This window comes from Austrofundulus limnaeus, unplaced genomic scaffold (genome assembly GCF_001266775.1).
Source record: "Austrofundulus limnaeus strain Quisiro unplaced genomic scaffold, Austrofundulus_limnaeus-1.0 Scaffold150, whole genome shotgun sequence".
Taxonomy (NCBI): Eukaryota; Metazoa; Chordata; class Actinopteri; order Cyprinodontiformes; family Rivulidae; genus Austrofundulus; species Austrofundulus limnaeus.
This window is the reverse complement of record NW_013952552.1, coordinates 236,367-258,161: the sequence shown is the minus strand read 5'-3', so window position 1 is coordinate 258,161 and position 21,795 is coordinate 236,367. Positions and strand designations below refer to the sequence as shown.

The 21,795-nt window shown below is 38.0% G+C and overlaps 1 protein-coding gene across 1 annotated transcript in view; it reads left to right on the top strand.

Moving 5' to 3' along the window:
- Positions 1 to 364: 364 nt before the first annotated feature.
- Positions 365 to 21,795, top strand: part of LOC106523266 (SPRY domain-containing SOCS box protein 4) — a 34,922-nt gene continuing 13,491 nt past the window's right edge. Inside the window, exons 1-2 of the mRNA XM_014016650.1 lie at positions 365 to 459; positions 13,847 to 14,732. Coding sequence (XP_013872104.1) covers positions 14,024 to 14,732 — 709 coding nt within the window. The 5' untranslated portion in view covers positions 365 to 459; positions 13,847 to 14,023. The remainder of the gene's footprint in view (positions 460 to 13,846; positions 14,733 to 21,795) is intronic.

The window sequence follows — 21,795 nt, the reverse complement described above, 5'->3', positions numbered from 1 at the left end:
GTGTGTGTGTGTGTGTGTGTGTGTGTGTGTGTGTGTGTGTGTGTGCGCGTGCTTGTGTGCGCCCACACCGTCTTCTCTTCTAAAGGAGCTCTGTCGGTGCCTCTGGGAGAGTGGGTGGTTTTGCATTGCTTTGGTAAAACTGAGTGTGCTTTACACTAAGTAGTGTTTCCCTTTCTCTTTTCTCCAGCAGCTGTTTTCCTCTTAGCTTGGAACTGAAGCCAGTGTGTGTTTTTCCCAATCCTTGCGTCACAAGCAGGAACTCACTGACTTTCTGACAAACACTTTTTTTTTGGTCTGTCCTTGCCCTGTCCTGTGCTCGTCTGGCTGACGACTCTGTTGTGGCTTTATTTTGGAAGACAGACGGAGAAGCAAATATTCTCACTATTCTACTTGACTGCTGTGATTATGTTTTCATTTCTGTGTGAGAATCGCTTGACTTTTCAGAGAACTGCCTTTATGGTAAGATGACATTTTTATTATTTTGTACCTTATTTGCTCCTCTCCCAATCTCCCCTTCAGCACAGCTGCTCTCTCATTTAGTCAAGTCTTTTTGTGAGTTGAAACATTATCATTGTGTCTGCTTATCAAAGACAAAATTTCAAAAGCTGCAAATTATCCTCAACGACAATCTGTGTTGTATTTGTTTCTTTGCTTGAGCTTCTAACTGAATCACTAAGTCATTGTCACATTTGGTAAAGTCTTGAATGTGTTCTCTCAGCTGGTAAAAAAAATGTCCAACTTTATGTTTAAAAAAATAAGCTGTTCCCTCACCCTGATGCTCGTCCCTCATGTGCATGACCATAGACGACTTTAGGATTGAGTTTAGTCTTTCATATGTGAGCGATTAAGAAGTGGGAGAGTGTGACACGATTTTAGATTTTCTGTATTGTGTTACAGTGTTAAAGAAGACCAGTTTAATCCTGACTTTTAATTATACCTTACCCAAACTGAAAGCTTGAGCCAAGTAGGTTTAAGGATTAGGCTACACTAGAAAATGCATTACAGTATAGAATTTCTTTGACCATGAATGTGACTGTGTGAAACGAGTACGAAAGTGTTTTGGCGGTGAGGGAGCCGGAGTTCTCATCCTGGCTAGGTTCACCTTGAGTCATTGGTCTTAGTTAGATAAAACCTTTGTACTCAAAGATCTTAAAGTTCAGCATTATTTTTTTATATTACATATCCAGCAAAATATAATAGACATAAAAAATACACATATTCTGTGATAAATGTTGAAAAGTTACTCAAACTTGTTTTAAAAACAGTTTCTGTGAGATTTCAAAATGTTTCAGTTGGTGCTTTTAAAACAGCCCCTCACTTCCGTATATGGGGTTAAGTTGAAGTCTGAACCAGGTGTCACAGAATTGTATTGCCTCCCAATCTGGTTGATTATTACATTTTTGTCAGGAACAACATGCTGAACTGGTGTGTTGCACAGTTCTATGGAAGTACAGCTTAAGAGGGAGTTGGCACCCATTTTTTCCTGAAAACCGAGGGAATTCTGAAGAAAGTGGGAAGTTTGTCCAAGTCAAACAGGCAGACTTCGTAGCACGTCGTTGCATAAGGGTTTTGTGTTCCAAACATTTTCTACCCGAGGATTATGATTCTCCCACTTTTACTCAATAGCTATGTTTAAATGCACAAAATCCTTTGTTCGGATTGCCATGTCTTCAGATTAAATAATCCAGAGCTATAAACTTCCTAAATAACCACAGAAGTAGTTCTACTTCCAAGACGAACATAAACAAACTTTCTGTCTCTTCTGAGTGCCCAGAATGGTTCTGAACCAGGTTTAAATAATGGTGGAGACGTTGCTGCACTCTGTGATTGAGCTATAGGCGAAGCAACACATGCTTTTTTGCTGTTGGGATTATCAATTGGTATAAACCACCCCTCATTTGGATTACAAATTCATTCCGATTGAGATGAATCACATCCGATTATTTCGCTTGGGGTGTTTTACAAGATACATTTTTTTTCAATTGGCCATTTATTCTGATTACTTAAGTTCATGTAAACATAGCTTCTGTAGGTACTTGGTTGTGGTTGACTTCATTACGACCTCATCATGATTCATTTACCTGTGGGATTCCAAAGTATCTGTCTTGAACATTCATTTCTACCTTGGACAAAAGTTTTCTTACTTGCCTGATACAATTCTAGTTGTGAGTAGCTATTACAAAAATATTTATGTGGATTATTGCAACTGGAGCTGTATATTATTAGCTACTGTCCCCTCCAAAAGTATTGGAACAGCAAGTCAATTTCTCTTGTTTTTGTTGTACACTGAAGACATTTGGGTTCAAGATCAAAAGATGAGCAAGGTACAAGAGTTCAGAATGTTAGCTTTTATTTCCTGGTATATTCAGGTAGATTTATTTAAACACATTTATCACAGTTTATAGTACACCACAACATTTTTAGATGAGCAAAAGTATTGGAACAAATTATCTTAAAGTAAATAACACTTAATATTTGGTGGAATAACCCTTGATGCAATGACTGCCTCAAGCCTGCGACCCATCGACATCAACAAACTGTTGTATTCTTCTTTTGTGATGCTGTTCCAGGTTTTTATCGCAGCTTCTTTCAGTTCTTGTTTGTTTCGGGAGGTTCTCCCTTCAGCCTCTTCTTCAGGGGGTGAAATGCTCTATTGGGTTCAGGTCTGAAGAAGGCCGTGGGACCTCATTGATTTTAAATAAGGTGCAATACACTTTCTCACCACTAGTATTGGTAGTGCGCCACTCAGATGTTTAACTACTTTTTTTAATATGTAGAAGAAGAACCTTAGAAACCTGCATAATTCGAAAGCAAGCATGTCCCTTGTAAGTGCAAATTAATACCAGCTTGTTCAGTCCCAAATGATGGCCAGGTATCACACAAGAAACATCTGATTCTCTCTCAAGACCTTTGCAACCTTATTGTTGCAAAGCATAATGATGGCATCGGTTACAGAAGAATGTCCAAACTTCTGAATGGTCCAGTGAGCACTGTTGGGGCCATAATTCAGAAGTGGAAAGAACATCATTTCACCATAARCCGACCACGACCAGGTGCTCCTCACAAGATTTCTGACAGAGGAGTGAAAAGAATTATCAGAAGAGTTGTCCAAGAGCCAAGGACCACTTGTGGAGAGCTTCAGAAACACCTGGAATTAGCAGGTACAACTGTTTCAAAGAAAACAGTAAGTAATGCACTGAACCGACATGGCCTGTATGCACGCTCACCTCGCAAGACTCCACTGCTGAAGAAAAAGCATGTTGAACCTTGTTTAAAGTTTGCTGCACAACATTTAAACAAGCCTGTGTAATACTGGGATAATATAGTCTGGTCAGATGAGACCAAAATTGAACTGTTTGGATAATACACATCATGTTTGGAGGTCAAATGATCATCACCCCAAAAACACCATACCAACAGGGAAGTTTGGAGGTGGGAACATCATGGTGTGGGGCTGTTTTTCAGCATATGGTACTGGCAGACTTCAAATAATTGAAGGAAGGATGAATGGAAAAATGTACAGAGACATTCTTGATAAAAATCTGCTTCCATCTACCAGGATGATGAAGATGAAACGTGGCTGGACATTTCAGCAAGACAATGAGCCCAAACACAAAGCCAAGGAAACTCTCAGTTGGTTTCAGAGAAAGAAAATAAAGCTGCTGGAATGGCCCAGCCAATCACCTGACTTGAATCCAATAAAAACATATGGAAAGAACTAAAGATCAGAGTTCATAGAAGAGGTCCACGAAACCTTTAAGATTTGAAGACTGTTTGTGTGGAAGAATGGGCCAAAATCACACGTGAGCAATGCATGCCACTAGTTTCTCCATACAGGAGGCGTCTTGAAGCTGTCATTGACAACAAAGGCTTTTGTACAAAGTATTAGATAAATTTAAGTAAGTGTGTTCAATACTTTTTCCCTGTGCCATTCCACATTATTACAAATAACTTCRTTTCTGGACATTTATGGTTTGATTTCTTTGTATGTATGGATCACTTGGGTTGTTATCGACATCTGGTGAAAATTTCACGTCATTAGCACCTCTAGTAATATATTTACTGAGAAAAATGGTAACGTGTTCAATACTTACTTTACCCGCTGTAGATTAGACTAATGGGCTATTTAGGTTTATCTTTAGACTTTTGAACAAAGACTGTTATGACAACAAAATGTGTGGATCACAGAACCTGTTGAACTGAACATGTCATGTGCCGTCTTACCTCTGTTAATACATGTTTACATATATTTATGTTCATATATGTTCACACATTCGTGACGTTTATTGGTTATAGCTTAAGCCTTAATGAGATGGTGGGAAATACAATGTAGGTTGAAGAAAATAAATGTGACAGATTGTGACATGATGAATGAACAACAGCTCTGACAACACCACCACACAAGACTGAGTATTCATAGGTAACCCACTCTCCCACAGTCATTTGCTAAGCATTGTCTCATGACTGGATTCCACGAAGAGTGATGAGCTCCCCATTTTCATATTTCTTCACCAGAAAAGATGGAACATGATGAAGCCATTTCAGGACAAATGAAAGGCCCATTTATCATCTGACAAAACACAGCTCCAGAAAAAGAAAAACAGATTGTAATCACAGCCTTGTGGCCACCCATTTGGTCTTTTTGTGATTTACACACTTGCAGCATACATGCATGGGAAAATTTACGAGAACCCCAAGCATAAAATTTCAGTGGAAAAATACAAGACCAAACATGACCAAAAAACCTTGTCTTAACAGTTAAGATTTAGTCTTCAAAATCAAAGCGACCGATTTAACCCTGCTCCTTATGGAGACATCAAAAATGGTTCACATCAGATTGCTATAACTAAATGAGTTTAAAAACAAATATAACATAAAAAATGCATCCTTAAAGCCAATATTGTTTTTCTTTTTCCATCTACATGATAAAAATGACACAAAAATAACAAATGTTACACAAGTCTCAGTTTAAACAAAAAAGGAAAAAATATTAACAACACACCAGAACAATGTGTAAAAATTCAACAATAGATAGCAAATAATGTACAACATTTAAAATACATTAAAACTTGAAAACATACGTTGTTGATGGCCCTCAGTCTTACATTACCAGCCCCTCTCTGTCAGAGAAAGAGCGGCAATGCATATGGTCTCATGATCTCACAATATGGCTGCTGAAAGAGCTAATGTATTGGCGAATGCATGCATGTAATGGCTTATGCCGATACAAGAAAAAAAAAACACAAATATTGCCCCAAAAAATAGGCCGGCTGATGTATCGGTCAACCTCCAACTTCACCCCAATGCAAACTCAATAGATCTGTCCATGATCTCCCCTCCTTTTACAGTACGTTTACACATGCGCAATGACACTTAGCAAACCAACAACATTAAACAAAAATATAGGCACAAAACTAAAAATACACCAGGTTATAGGTACAATAAAACCAAAGCACTTAACTAAAACAATAATGATGTAGAGTTGAACAGGATCAGCAAACAAAACTATCTGCTGTAACAATCTGTAGTATTTTAAAAACAGTGTGGTTAGCTTAAAGAACTCATGAGAAACTTTACCTGTATGCAATTAACACAAGGCATATACAGACACAGAAAAATTTGTTGGCAGACTTCCTGACAGATTAAAAAACACAACTATTGAGGGGGAAAAAACAAAATAACTGGACTTCTGTTCTGCTATTGAAGACTTTTGTCTCCCATCTGGGAAGCTTTCTTATTTCTAAACTGGAGTGTGGATTGAAACCTAAATTCACATGCATATTCGGTTACATGCCTCACACAATGGAGAGTCGTTAGGGTCACAAGAGATATGTCTGGTCACATGCATGAAGGTGTGAATTAGATTCACATGCAGATTAAACTACATCTCAAAATGGACAGTTGTTAAGATCTTTGTTTGCCTGTCTTACAAGCGAAATGCTGTGGTCACATGCAGAATAAACTTTAGGCATGTGACCAAATCAGGGTGTGAACAAATGCTCACCAGACAAAACTTTACAAGACAAAAGCTCAGTCAAGAGACAAAAGCTTTTTCCCCATATTTTAAAAAGCCAAAGGTACAATATTTGAGTCACCTCAGTCACTCATTCGTTCCTTATTTTGAGTTATCTTCTAAAGCCCCTTTTCTGCTAGTGCCACTTAGTGTAGTGTTGGTACGGTTTGGTACGGTTCCAAGCCATTTCCATTAGGCCAGATTCATGGAACTGGCCCTTTTTTTAGTGCCTACTTCATTGTGGTTCCATCCGGCCCCAGCTGATACCAAAATGCAATGTCAGAACACTGTTCGTCACTGATTGGCTAAATATTTGCAATTTTTTTTTTAAATTTCAAAAGTTATTCATCAAATGTGTTTCCATCTCTCATTTTTTCCATTAACCTTTTTTTAAAAAACCACCTCCACCAACTGCCCAAAACACACCCATTGGAATCGGACTGGAACATCAGTGGAAAACCAACTGGTCCGAACCGTACCGACCCGTACCTACATCGACCGTTCTGACACTACACCATGGAAAAGGGACATAACTTTCCACAGCTTAATTGTAACAATATTTTATTTGCTTAACCAAGATTGAGCATTTACTATGTTAATGGGAGTATTTTTGAGCAGTTCTTAACAGTACCCAACAGTTTTCACCTAGTATGTCACCTAATGAATGGCAGGCAATTTCAAAGTGGAAGCACTGCAGTCAGGTAGAGTCAAACCTGTGCCAGGACTTAAGCTTGAGTTATCTTTTAATATGACATGAGACAGCAGGTTGGTGATTTCGTCGTTTTGGGCGTCTATTTCCTAAGTATAAACTGGCTGAAGATGCGATGGGTTGGTAAATTATCATAATTCCTCCCTCTGCCCTTCCACAGCTCATAAGTAAATAAACAACAATAATTATGGCTGGATATTTTGTTTTTGTTTGTTTGTTTGTTTGTTTTTCACGTGTTGGGTGAAGAGTCTATAGAGTAATAACTTAAGTACCTGAATGTAGTCCTCTGAAGGACTTCCTCCATATAATAGGGCACTGCATCTGATGGGAAGGCATCTTGCAGTTTAGGATAAAAAATCTCATGTGGTACTTTTAATCTCATGCAATATGCTTATATTTGTCATGCAATAGATGTATGATAAAACTTTGTGATATAAATTTTTGTGCAAGCCTAGGTTGCATCAAGAAGTGCATCTGGTGTAAAACAATGAGCAAATCTTTCTATGGAGTTTACTCACTGTGGCGACCCCTGAAGAAAGTAGCAGCTAAAAGAAAACAATCTTAAGAAGAGACGTGACACATTGTTTCAATGTGCTGTATGTGCTGTAAAGGTTATTTCTGTCTCTGTAATCTGTTAGTTAAACGAGTAATGTACGGTTATTAAAGTAGTTAGTAATTTAAAGTGTTTCTTATTTAAACATGCATCTGAAAGTAACAGAAATAGCCAGTGTACACAAGTTTTTGCCATTTTAAAACACTATTTTGCTGACATTAAACACAGTGGATAGACCTTTTTTAAAGTGTTTTTCAACAGATGTTTCGGTTTTATTGAAGAAATCGTGGAAATTCCTAAAGCAAAATTATGTAATACAAGCTAGATGTTTGGGTCAAAAATAACTAAATGTGACATCAAATACTTGAAAGCAAGAAGTATAAAAAGAAACACAAAGAGGAGAGATGAAACAGGAAAGAGAGCAAGGTGACTGAGTGATGACCCTAATAGGAAATGGAAAGTGTAAGACAGAAGTGATCAGATGTAACATTTGAAAAGCTGGACATCATTTTTAAATAAAAGCTGAGTTTAGAGGACTATCCAGAAGGATGTACAGCTCAGTTTCCCGTTTCATCATCCAAGGGGGGTTTCCCCTCCACAGACTCACACAAATAGACCACACACCTCCTTTTTTGAGTTTATACAGTAGGCTGGCTGATGGGCTAAAAGTGTTTCTTCAACCAGCATCAGTCCTTTGACCGGCAATTATTGATAGATTCATGCATCTGAAGTGTTTTTGGTTTGGTTTTGAGAGTGGTGGACAGGAGTAGGGCAGTCACAAATGATTATTTTTATAATCGATTAATCACCGATTATTTTTTCGATTAGTCAACTAATCGGATCATACGTTAATTGAATATAAAACATAGAGCTTATTGCACCAGAATGCAGCTGCTATTATATAACCATCGTTAGATTTTAGCTATATGCTAACTAAAAATAATTGCTGTGGAAGGCAAGTTCTGCTCTRCAGATATTGCACAGGTTTCTCTCTCATTTTCTTAAAATGATCCCACACTTTGAGCTCCGTTGTCAGGTAGCCATGATACCAGAGCCTGTCTGTATAATGTCTTGTGACGTCCACGGCCTACCCCAGTTACCACTACTGTACATGTGTGTCAAGGACAGAAAGGCAGATGTGGCAGTGGAAGGTGTTAAAGCAGTTTGGAGAGAAAAACCAAGTAAAGAACAAAAAAAAAAAAGAAAATGATTAATCGATTATTAAATTAGTCATCGATTATTTTAATAATTGATTAGTCGTCGATTAATTGATTAATCGTGGCAGCCCTAGACAGGAGCAATCTCCGTACAACTGTGGAAGCCAGCTGTCTGTGGCCAAAAAATGAGTGTTCACTAAATATTTTTGGCTATAAATCAAGGAGTTGCTCAAAACATTTGACAAGAAAATACCTAGAAATGAACAACCAGGTCTGGGATCAACCAAAGGCTACCAACACATTTATCACACTGAGAATGGATTTGTGGTAAAATTTTACCATGTCTTTATTATGACAATGAGCAATATTTTTTGAAAGCTGGATCTTTCAGGAAAAATGTCTTTAAACTATTTATTTTCCTGACCAACTGTGGTGTACTGCAGAGCAAGAGCACATGGAGAAGGAGAGGAGGAAAAGTGTCACCACAATAGTTAAAAACTTGTAAAGACTTCATTGTCTTGGACAAAATATCAATGCCAAAACAACCGTGAATAAGTACTAATTGAAAAATATGAGGGTTTAAACCCATAATTCCTCTCCATCCACGGTGCGTTATGACGCACAGCCAGAAATCAGGTCAAAAGCATCACAGGACGCTGGGGGAGTATAATTAAACCAAGTATATTCTTTAAAATTGTCAGTATGTGTTTGCCAGCTGATAGTTTATTGTGAAACAGCCACCATGATGCGTCACAGTGATAATTACCTTCACCACAGCAAAGCTTTAATTTATCTGGTTGTTACAAGAAGTGACAATTGTTTTGTTTATTTATTGTTTTGTTTTTGGTTCTTTAAGCAGCTGCCTGACTTGTGGGATTTTTCCTTTAAATAAATATCTCTCAATGTCATTTTTACTGCGTCGTTATTGTTTTATTATTGTAAGATTACATTTTCACCGCAATTGTTGCTAATAGAACAAATACAGCATGCAGATCTTTGCTAAGGGCCCTGTGACATTTTAGACAACTTATGCCACATCGGCAAATTTTGTCCAACACTTTAGCACACACTGAGGAGGAGAAAATAAAGCATTAATTAACCTTCTTTTGAACGTGATCATACCGTGTTGCTGACGACTTGAAAAGATATAAAACCTATGAATAAATTATCCCTACCTCAAACATAACTTTTTCAAGCTTATTATAAGATGTTGGTACTTCTGCAGCATGTATGTGCAACATCAGTGGAACTTCTGTAGAACTTCTGTACAACATCTGTGTTGGAGGAAATTACAACATTGGCAGCACTCACACAGTGACGCACAGCATCTACTTGTGAAAAAATCTACATGTTGATGGAAGTTAGGCATACTTTTAGAACAACTGAAGTTATTTTGCCACAATTTGATCATCCACCACAAAGCACAGGTGCCGTAGAGCTCCTGAAGCCGCAGCCTGAATCCTTCCAGATCACTGTGAGCGGCTCCACTCAGCAGCACATTTCACTGTCATTCAGAGATGTTGCTTTACTTTTGGGAATTAAACAATATTAACTGCAAAACATATCTATGTAGGTTATTATCAGGATTAAAGTAAAGGTGTGGCTTTGTTTTGTAATTTTTTGCATCACAACCTGCTGTTCTTTCTGTCAAAGTGTCAGGTTTAAAGTTGATCATAAATATCTGAAATTTTAAAATCAATACATGGTTACAAGGTTCTGGTGAATTGCATTAAACTTGTTTGTATTTAAAGGGGCAATATCTAGCCTGGCCCTTGCCTTCCTACGCAGCTCCGCTCAATTCTAGTTTCACTTCTCTGCTCCATCTGGCATTTCTCCCATCGAGATGGATTTCACTTGCAGATTTTTAGCCAGGCCAATCAGAGAACAGAACGTCGAATCAAAAAACAGAAGGCGGAGTTTTGAATGACGTCGATATTCTGCTGTGTCTGCTAGTTAGTTTAGCAATACAGCAGTGAAGGAAGTGAATGAAGCCAGTCTGTGTTGATAAGGCTTCCAAATTAAATTAAATTTGTCTGACAAAGCAGCAGCTCTCATTTACATTTGGCTCCGTGCTTTTCTCCTCTCAGTAGGGTTGTTTACAGTGCTCGCAATTTCCGGTTAGCTTCTTAGCTTAGCCTCCTTCACAGCGACAACACAAACGCTTCAGCAGAGGCCACGCCTCCTGCAAGAAACGATTCTCTATGCAGCAAGTCCAGACCCTCTGTACGAAGCAAAGTGAAGGACAAGGGTCTGGTTTTTACCACGCTAGGCAATATCATGTAAAATCAACTTTTTTGAGTCTTATATCATGTTATAATGTTATACTCTCATAAAAAACATGCCCAAAGCCTTGCCCTGACTCATTCATGCATGTTTGAGAAATCCTGCAGCATTTTGAGGAAGCCATGCTGAGGAGCAAAATGAGAGGTGGGGACCAGAAATGCCTTTGGGGGCCAGAAACGCCCATGGGACGTGTCTTTAAGCTGAACTTCCTCATGGCAGAGCGCACCCCCTCCCCCTCCCCTCACACCCCATCCATGACTCCCGCAGGCTCTCGGGTGAAACTGAAAGTGAAACTTAACTGTCTGCTGAGCTCTCAACATTACTTCTCACTTAGTGAAGCTCTTTTCAGATGAAAAATACCTTTGAGGAAATATATTTTCAGATGCCAAGTAAACTGCATCATGGCGCACGCATGTCCCCCCTACCCCCACTGAACGGGATGGGACAGGAGCAAAAGGATGTTCTTAAAGAGACAGAGGCCAAATTTCAAGCCGTTTAGAAGAGGAAGTGATGAGAAGATAAGTTTTTCAATTTAAACATAAAAACAGCATTTTAATAACAGCTAAAGGTGACATAGATACTTTTTTATGGTATAGTTTTTAAATATATGCCTGAGAAACACATATTGGCCTTTTAAAACTAGACTGGGACATTATTTTGATCAATTCATTAAAACTATTAAAATAGTCTATTTTGAGCATATCCAATAATAAACGACTAATCGACTATTAAAATAGTCAATTAGTCATTTATTTATTTTTGTTTGTTTTGCACTTTGTTTTTCTCTCCAAACGGCTTTGACACCTTCCACTGCCACATCTGCCTTTCTGTCCTTGACACACATGCACAGTAGTGGTAACTGGGGTAGGCTGTGGACGTCACAAGACATTATACAGACAGGCTCTGGTATCATGGCTACCTGGCAACGCAGCTCAAAAGTGTGGGATCATTTTAAGAAAAAAGAGAAATCTATACAATGCAATATCTGCAAGGCAGAACTTGCCTTACACAGCAGTTATTTTTAGATAGCATATAGCTAAAGTCTAACGATGGTTGTATAATGACAACTGCATTCTGGAGCGATAAGCTGTATGTTTTATATTCAATTAACGCATGATCCGATTAGTCGACTAAACGAAAAAATAATAGGTGATTAATGGATTATAAAAATAATCATTTGTGGCAGCCCGTCGACATTGTCATTGCGCCATAGGGACACAAATGATTTAAGGGGATGTGATGATTGATTACTGTAACTGGAATGGCTAAGCAAATTGAATGCTCTTCCAGGACCTGAACTACTAAAACTGCATTCAGATTGCTAAATTGGAAGCTACTTATCTGTCACCACTCCAGCAGTCTAGTGTTGCAAAGTAGACTGATCTGTTGTGAGTTTTGGCTCGTGTACTTCCTTCATCAATGTCTGTAGTTCTCTTTCAACCTCAGCTTTTAAATGAAAACCAGACTCGGAACACACAGCTCCAACTATTGCACCCCTCATTGTTGACAATTTTGCATAGTGACCTAAGTGGTTGTCCTGACTGTTGGTCACATGTTGAGCAATCTTAATTTTCCCCTGGCAGTGTAAAAGCAAAACAAACAAGTCCTTAAATTTTCTCTATAATAGGACTAACAAAAAGCCCATGAAAAGCATGTATTTTCAAAGGCTCTTAAATTTCTCAGCAGCCAGTTGTTTGACAGCAGTTTGTAAAAGAAGAAAACTCTTAAGATTTTAAGGTTTTAACTTGAATATTTTTTGCAACTAAATGTTTTATTCTACTCAAATCCTGTTTCTCCTTATGTGTTTTGAAGCCAGAGTTGCTGAAGTGATGAACAAACATGTTTCATCTCTGTACTAATGAGCTAATATGTTTTTAATTTCCTACTTGTGTAATTTGCAGATTTCTAATTTATAACTTACAAGCACATTACAAGGTACATTTTTTATCACTCACCTTTTTGTTGCTTTTATTTGTTTTTATTTGGGACTGACTGCATAGAATCATTTTATTGCACCAGTTACAATGACAGTAAACCAATTTTAACTGTGATTTGATTGCATTTTGAATTGTTCAAGATGTCACATTTAAAAAATTTTATTTATCTTTTATTATTATTATTTATTTATTTATTTATTTATTTATTTATTTTTATTATTATTATTCTTTTGGTCCGTCAGTCAGTCATAGGGCAAAACTTACTGAAAAGTTTAAACTTGCTGGGTGCTTTAATGATTGCTTTGCCTCAGCTCTCTTTCTTTAGTATTGAGATCTAGGGTCTATTTAGAGGACATCAGAGCCTAAATTACTTGCTACTATTACTGTTAATATTGAAAATAAGGTAATACCCCTATATTAATCATGGTTTTAAAGTATAATCTTTTGCTTTCTTACTTTAGAATTATGAGACAAGAATATTAAAAGTATACAGACCTATAATAGACCTATATTGAAAAGTATCAAGTGTTAAAATACCATCAGATCAGCTGTGGACATGGCATATGTATTTTACAGTTTGTTGAAATAGAGGCAACACTGTCCTATCCAGAGAGAGCGCTCTGAATATTACTGCAGAAGGTAATATTTATTCATCAAGAAACATCCAGAACCAGAGTACCAGTTACAGTACTTTCCCTGGAAAAACTCATGTGGAGCCACTTCCTTTGAAACTGCAGGGGACTGTGAAACCCTAGAATGACTGCGTACACAGTAGAGAGAGAGAGAGAGAGGGAACAAGGAGGTGCAATAGTGTAGCATGTTTTAAACAACTTGGCCATTTGAGAAAAAAATGAGTTGGAAAGTAGTTTGAGGCTTTTAATCCGGCTGCTTTTAAAGCTCAGCATGAGGCATTTTCTTTTCGACTTATAAAATATTAATTGGTTAATTTGTTTGTTAGTTGAATGGTACATTGTCTGAGAGGCAGTCAGTGTTCCGAATCAGACTTTGAAGGAAATGCAAAAGCAAGGTTTTAGAAAACATTTTTTAGTTCAGAAAATAAGGAGTCTTAGAAGCAATCCATCTGTTTTTATTTGAAAGAGTGATTAAGAAAAAAAAACTGCTTTGAGAAAAGCCAGAAAGAAAAATACCAATGCACTGTGGATTTAATCATGATATTGTTTGTGTGTGTTTCAGGAGTGTGATCCCTCTTGGTTGAAGACAGTGTGTGTCCAACACCATCTTCCCACACAAGACCAACAGTTTTACGATGCACTGATGAGGTAACGTAAAGACCTTCTGGCCCTTCGTTGCCACCCTTGGTCCATCCTTTTCCCTCCCCTCTGCCCTCTTCTCCCTTGGATCTACTAAATAATGGGCCAGAAGATCTCGGGCAGCATAAAGTCAGTTGATGTCCGTGGGGAGCCCTCATACCGACCAGTGCGGCGTGAACTAAGGGGTCCAGATTTCTGTCGGCCCACGAGGCTAGACCTTCTGCTAGACATGCCCTCAGCCAGCCCCGAAATGCAACTTTGTCACGCCTGGAACCCTGATGACCGATCGCTCAATGTCTTTGTCAAGGAGGATGACAAGCTGACGTTTCACAGGCACCCTGTGGCGCAGAGCACAGACTGTATCCGAGGAAGAGTGGGCTACACGAGGGGCCTCCATGTATGGAGGATTCACTGGCCAGCCAGACAAAGAGGCACTCATGCTGTTGTGGGGGTGGCCACTGCTGAAGCACCTTTACACTCAGTGGGCTACACAGCCCTGGTGGGTTCAGACTCTGAGTCCTGGGGCTGGGACCTGGGCCGGAACAGACTTTATCATGATGGAAAGAACAGACCTGTTTCCACATCAGCGCCCACTTACCCTTCTTTCCTGCAGCCAGATGAGTCATTCGTGCTCCCGGACTGTCTGACAGTAATATTAGACATGGACGAGGGGACGCTGAGCTTTATGGTGGATGGACAATATCTGGGAGTGGCTTTCAGGGGTCTAAAAGGAAAGAGATTGTATCCCATCGTCAGTGCTGTGTGGGGTCACTGTGAAGTGTCGATTCGCTACGTCAATGGATTAGATCGTAAGTGTAGCACCAACACACACAAACATTAGATTTTACAAGTTACTGGGAGTGGTTCTGTACATTTGTTTAGAATTGTATAATAAATAAAAAGTAATAAAAATTTTTAAATAACAAACATGCTCACATATCTCCTAAATGAGCTGCAGTGCTGTGCCCTTTGCAGCCTCCTGTCTGTGTGAGAGGAACAGGAAGAGGGCGGCAGACAGAATGCTCGGCTGTTATGACATTTAAGACCAGTAATAAATAGTGTTCAAATAATGTGTATGCTCAGTGTGTGAGAACGTTCCTGTATGTTTTGTTGGCACATAATGACAGAACACACACAACATTAACCATTAGATTAGATAAGAGGAGAGTGATCTTCAGTTATCATTTCAGCAAATTTCTTCCATGTGAAAACGCATCAGAAGTGATACGTGTTTATTAAATATTTTACAGTTGTACTGCATGTGTGGAATCAAATATTCTGAAACTACAAAAATAATACTATGCCTTTTTAGGTGAAACATTTCCAGAACACAATTATTACTCATTTAAATTCAGTTTACTCGGTGTTGAACATCTGAACTTTAGAGGAAATAAAAAGTTGTCATCACTACTGCAGCTTCATCATCATTCAGTGAATCAGGACAGATTATAAAAGATTTAAACTTTATTTCCTGATTTTTTTTAGTTTTATTTTACAAAAGGGAGAACTATTTCTTTCCACTCATGAAAAAAAAAAAACTTGAGGAATTTTCTTTTACAGAACACTTGAACATTTTTATTTTTATTTCTAAATGACAGGGGGATATTTTAAAAAACTAAAGTTGGGCTGGGTGATACGACTGAAAAATTTATCACAATCTCAACAATTTCTTATCAGACAATATTGATAATTATTGATTAGTTTTTTTACCAGTTTTGAAATAAAGACCAGGAGGAAAAAAAGTCTGATTAATACTGACAAACTGGTAGTGTGACCTTTCCTTTTTCATTCAAAATTTACTTTCGAGCTGTTGAACTCATTTTCTTCTTTCACTCCTCATCATTCTTTTTTATTTTTAGTTAATTAGCAGTTATGAGGCACTGTGGTGAAACATGAAATCACTACTGTGCATGTTACTCAACAGGTTGTTGCTTGATTACCAAAGAGAGAGTTAGGGGCAGCTGTGGCAGAGTGGTTAGGGGAGTCGCCATGGAACCAGAAGGTCACTGGTTCATTCCCCCGTTCCAGCTGTCTCAGTTGTTGTATCCTTGGGTAAGATACTTCACCCCTAATGCCTCTGATGGGTGTCCTGTCAGTGTATGAATGTGATTGGCACTGATTAGTCAGTCTCCATAGATGATTGTATATGTTAGCTTTGTAGGAGATCTAGTAGAGTGTTGTGTGAATGGGTAAATGAGGACACAGATTGTAGTGTGAAGCGCTTTGAGTGTCCTGGTTGGGTAGAAAGGCGCTATACAAGTACAGTCCATTTACCATTTGATACCACCAACCTTAGTTGGCTGGGTTGTGAGAATTAGCTAAAGCCTTTCAATTTTCAATTAATATCACTCATGTGTCTATAGAAACATTCATTGTTATTGTTTCATTGCCCATCCTTAAAGCATTGAAAGTTATTCCGAACTTAAAAAAATAACTTTGCTGTATTTTTATTCAAATCTCTCAATATTCATAAAAATTGGTTGTTTTCCTTTTTATTGATTGATTTTTTTTTACATTTACTATATAATGGAGACTCTTTGAATGAAAATGTATTGTTACATCATAAAACATTCAACTTCAAAAATAATATAGTCATACAAAATTGTGGAAGTGAACAACATTGCTGATTCAATGTGTTTATGTTCATTATTATTATTATAAGTATCCTAAATTTGAATACTTTGCCATTTAGTTTAAGTGAAAGTTCAACAGGAAGGTATCAAGGAAAAGGGCAATTTAAAAAACAGTTCATTGTTTAATTGCAATGCAATGTTTCTAAGGTCAATGAATAATGTTTTTTAATGACTGGCCTTTCAGTATTGATCAAAATAATATTATTTTTCCCATTAATCGAGCAGCTTTAGTTTCTATTATTATTATTATTATTATTATTATTATTATTATTATTATTATTATTATTATTACTGTACTTTTTGGTTTCAGCTCTTGCACTTCCTTTTATGTTGTGGAGTCACAGCTTTTCTACACTCCTCTTCACTGGTTTTTATTTGTTTTATTTCCAGTTTAAATTATCTGCCTTTTGTCCATTTCTGATTATATAAACCCCCTCCATGCCCTCATTCATTTGTGAACCACATTTTTGAAGTCAAGAAGTGTCCACACTTTAAGGGTGACAAATACAGCGGTTTTATTAAAACTAGGTCAGACAGCCCCAAGTGTTATGCTAATGTCTTAAGTAAAGATGTCTGGAAGCTTGTACCCGAGTCTGTTACCATATGCATCTCATAACAAAAAAAGAGAGCAGTGATGAGTTCAAGGAGCTGCAAAGTAGAAAACGCTGTAAAAGATCAGCCTGTCCCTTCCCTTCCCTTAGTTCTAAGTTGGACATAACTAGGTTGTGTTGTCTCATATTGAGCTAGTGTCTGTTCAGTGCACACATAACCACAAAAATTCAATGAGCTGCAAGTGTGAAAAAAGGAAAAACTGGAGGGAGCCATCGTCACTTTGCTGTAAGCTGTCTCACCTGACTGTGGGCAGACAAACTGACGCGTCAGCATCGCAGTGTTTACCTCCTTCCTCTGCTTTGTTCTCAATGAAGTGTTAGCTTGCCAGTCTGCAAGAGCATCTAAGGCATCAGAAACTCGCCCTTCTTTTAGCATACTTTCCCACACATCATCTTCTCTTTAGTTTGTCATAAACCTGTCAGAAACTGGTCTTGTTCTGTTTCAGAAAGGAGGCTTTTGAGAAAGGGGAGATGGTGCACTTTGACAGTTATGTGATGGACTGAAGTAAAAGGACAGTTAAAAATAAAGGTGCAAAGAACCATACCAATAACTCAACTGAACAGAAAAGCATATGTCTTATCTATTATCTGCTGCTTGTTCCAGAGTCAGGTTACTGGGCCAACAGTGTGAGCAGACATCTTTTTCCACAGCCACCTGTTTCTCCTGGGTTCTTCCGGAGTCCAAGTTTCGACCATTAACCAGCTTTTCCAACCTCAGCCCTGCTTATGAATAGAGTAGACCCGTCCCAAATTTCCCCAATTCGATTTTCTTCATGGAAGATGTGCTGATGGGACTGGGAGTGTCCTTAAAGTATTCCTTCCTCTGCCTGACCATGCCATATGTTGAGGCCAACAGTACCCGACATCCATTACGTAATAGGGGTGGGAATCTTTCACTATTTCATGATTCGACTCAAAATCGATTTTTCATTTAAAACTGATAATGTGAGCCCATATGTTGTGCTTCATCTTCATTTTGCAAACCTTGAACCAAGTGAAGCTCATGTCAAACTCGGACTCATTTGATAAAACTCAAAAGGAGCCCAAATCTTTGCCTTCAATAAAGACAGGGCCACTTGAGTCTCTGTTTTTTTTTCATTTTTGTAATTCCCTCTTTGATTTGGTGCTTTCTGTGCATGCAAACGTTCCAGAAACAGCTGCATGGTGATATCAGGATGTCCCACATAGTTACAAAACAGACTGACATCCATTTGATTTGCTTTATTTTTTTTTTACAATTTAAAATCGATTTTGTTGAATTTTAAATCTATTCTGAATCTTTGTAAATGAGAATCACGATTCTGATGTGAATCTTTTTTTTTTTGGTGCACCACTAATGTATAATGTTGGTAAAATGCTGCATCCCCTGTAACAGCCACCTGGCAGTCTACCAAAGTGTTCTTGGAGCCAATCAAAAGGCTTTATACAGTGCTTCTGTAACAGGTCTTAGGCGTGAGACCAGTCAGCAGATTAAAATTTGTGAGTATCAGTCACATGGAGGCAGTGCTTAAAAGCCTGAATTTTGCCTGAAACTCTCTGACTGAAGAAGTCTCCTGGAGGAGAGACGAAACGTTTCATTAGAGAAGAACCCATCCAGAAGACCTATACAATTTTTTTCTTTTTGAATACGTAGACGTTTTTGTAACGGTTTTATCTCCCTTGGACAGGGGAACATGTCCTGCTGACTGACAAACATCTCCTAGAGTTGTCTCCTCAACACATTGTTGTCTGAGACAGGATGCAGATTTATGTACATAATGTTGCATCCTCAATAACATTCACTAATAGCAGATGTTGACAGACTAAACTAGCCTTGTCAAATACCTGCTCTTGACTATTATAAGAGGTAGAACTACCATTGGTTACAAGATTTTATATAGCTTCTACAGTTAATTTTTAATTGACTGAAATAGCCATTTAACCACAACAGAAACCACTTATCAGTGCTGTTAGTCAGTTGAACCATTTGACTGAGTGTGTGTCTTCTGTGTGTACCTCCCATTGGTGCTCATCAACTTGTTTGACAGAGCCATTTGTCGCCCCAGGCAACCCTGACCATAGAGACCAGCAAGTGCCAGCAGCGACTGGCTGGTTTTCAGTGAGCAGAATCATCTCAACACCACCTCCCTCAGGAGAGCGGTGTCAGGATGTGCTAGTGTGTTACCTTTACTCCCAAAGCTGTGTTTTACTTCTAATATGCAAGAGGTGATAATCACCTTCCCAAAGTTACAGATACAAGTAAATTTGTGGGACTCGTTGCTGGGGTGGACAATTTATCTAACATGAACTTGGGTTGAAACAAAACTGCAAAAAAAAGTTTTTTTACTTTTATAAAACTAAAAAATATTTTCAGCAGCATTACGTTTAACATTTGACAGGTGTTAAAAATGTGTAGCATTCAATTATTTGTTTACATGTTAGTTTCAACAGATTTGCAGATAAGCTGTACATTTAAGGCATCCCTTTGAAATCTGGACACCTTGTGTGATGTATGACATGTGCATCTGTGATATAACTAAGTGTGATGTGAGGATCTTGTTTCTATGGAAACTGTCCATATGTTCAGGCTTGTCTTTTGAAAGCAAATAGAGTGACTGCATGCATCATAATACATCCATGTTTGCAGGATTTTCCTTTTTTCCCCAATTGTGACAAAGTGTGTCATTGGGTCCTTTGCACATGAGCAGAGTTTAAGGTACTCAATGCAAAGTAATAAAAACTGGTCAAAAAATAAACAACCTAAATCCACGCAGTATATTTTGTCACATTGATAGTTATTGTGTCCTTTTAAATGTCAACAGTTGCAAGCAAAATTTACAAAAACATCTAAAGCTAAAGTGACTAAAAATAGGTCCACAATGGTGTTGTCTATTAAAGAGTCGTGTGTGATTGATTTGAAAAGGGGCAGACATAATAAGATTTATTCTTCTTCTGCTACCTTTCATTTTATTTTGATTTGTGTATCTTTGTGGTTTATTTTTATTATGGTATATAGTATTTTTAATGAAATGAATAAATTTTTGAAGTTAATTGAAAAAATTCCCACCCTGTTTGAGTCCCAATAATATTGAGAGTTGTCTTCCTCTTTAGTGTTTGCATTTAGTAGCAGAGTCACTCTCATATTTTCACGTACATATATTCAATGAGATTCTATGCTTGTCCAGTTCTGCCATATTTGTTTACCTACACAAACCACAGACATCATAATGTGTCTCAATCTTTCACATGGTTTTCTGCAAATTAAGCCAAGTGCTTCATTTTCGTTGAATGTGGACCAGCATTTCAAATTTGCACATCATTATATATCTAAACTCTTTCAAGCTGCACCATTTGATACCAGTCTGGACAATTTTTTTATGTTTTAATTTCATACTTTGCAATGAGTACCTTTTAAGCTGGTTACTAGGTGAAAGCTAAATAGGGACCATTGTCCTACCAGTTTGTAATCTAGTGTTCTAGTGCAATGCTTACCTTCCCAGTTTGAAGGAAATCATGTTGGACTAATGTCATGTCCTCTCAAATATTTCACCAGCTGCTTTGAAGGATTGTAGGCTGATAAGTCTCACATCAGTTCATTCTTCTCGTCTCAAGCTTGTTGATGATGTTACTATAACTTTCCTCTGCCACCTGTCCCAGAGGTGCCTTCAGACAGACTTTTCATATATCATAAGGCAGTAAAATAAATCCCAATAGCTAATTCTTTACACCCAGTCAGCTGCTGGATTTCTTCATCTTGCCTCAGTGCTGCTTTCAAAGGTCATTTGACAAACCAATAATCCATCTGTCCATTTTTCTTACCCGCTTTTCTCCTTTGTGTCACAATAGATCCTAGTGCCCATCTCTAGGACGACATGGAGAATGAGACAATCAACCATTCACACTCTTACTCACACCTAGGGACCGTTTTTAGAGTTACCAGTTACCCTAACATGCATATTTTTGGACTGCAGGAGGGAACAGGAGTAATCAGACAAAAAAAAAAAAAAAAAAAAAAACAAGCATGCACATGGAAAACATGCAAATCCCACTTATAAAATGCCAGGAGGCAAACTTGCAGCCTTTTTGCTGTGAAGCAACAGTGCTAACCACTATGCTGCCATGCTGAACAAATTAAATGAATACACAATCACATGCAAGGAGCACGTCCAGACAAAACAGAACTGTTTCTAAAAACATTTTTTATTGCCTACTGTTATTTAGGATATTGTTCAGTCGCTTTTTGATTCTTGTCTAAACATGATTTTAGACCATCTCCTGTTTTCTGTAAGCTGATTGCATCATTCACTGGTCATTCAGCCACAGAGACAGCAGTTTCTCCCTACGGTAATGCCTGAGGTTATTTGACAGGCTTACTCTGCGACAGTCTGGTTCCACGCACCACACAGACTGGTTGTTTTGTATTTCCTTCATATTTGTTCAGCTGAGTTCTCAGGTTTATGGTAATGTGGTGCACTTTTAATAGACTGTGGAGAGGAATAGCTCAGTCAGTCACAGAGAAGACTTTCTTGGATTGTTTTACGTCTATGTGAGTGTGTCTATATACAGTGGTTTGCAAAAGTATTCATACCCCTTGAACTTTTCCATATTTTGTCACATTACAACCACAAACATAAATATATTTCACTGGA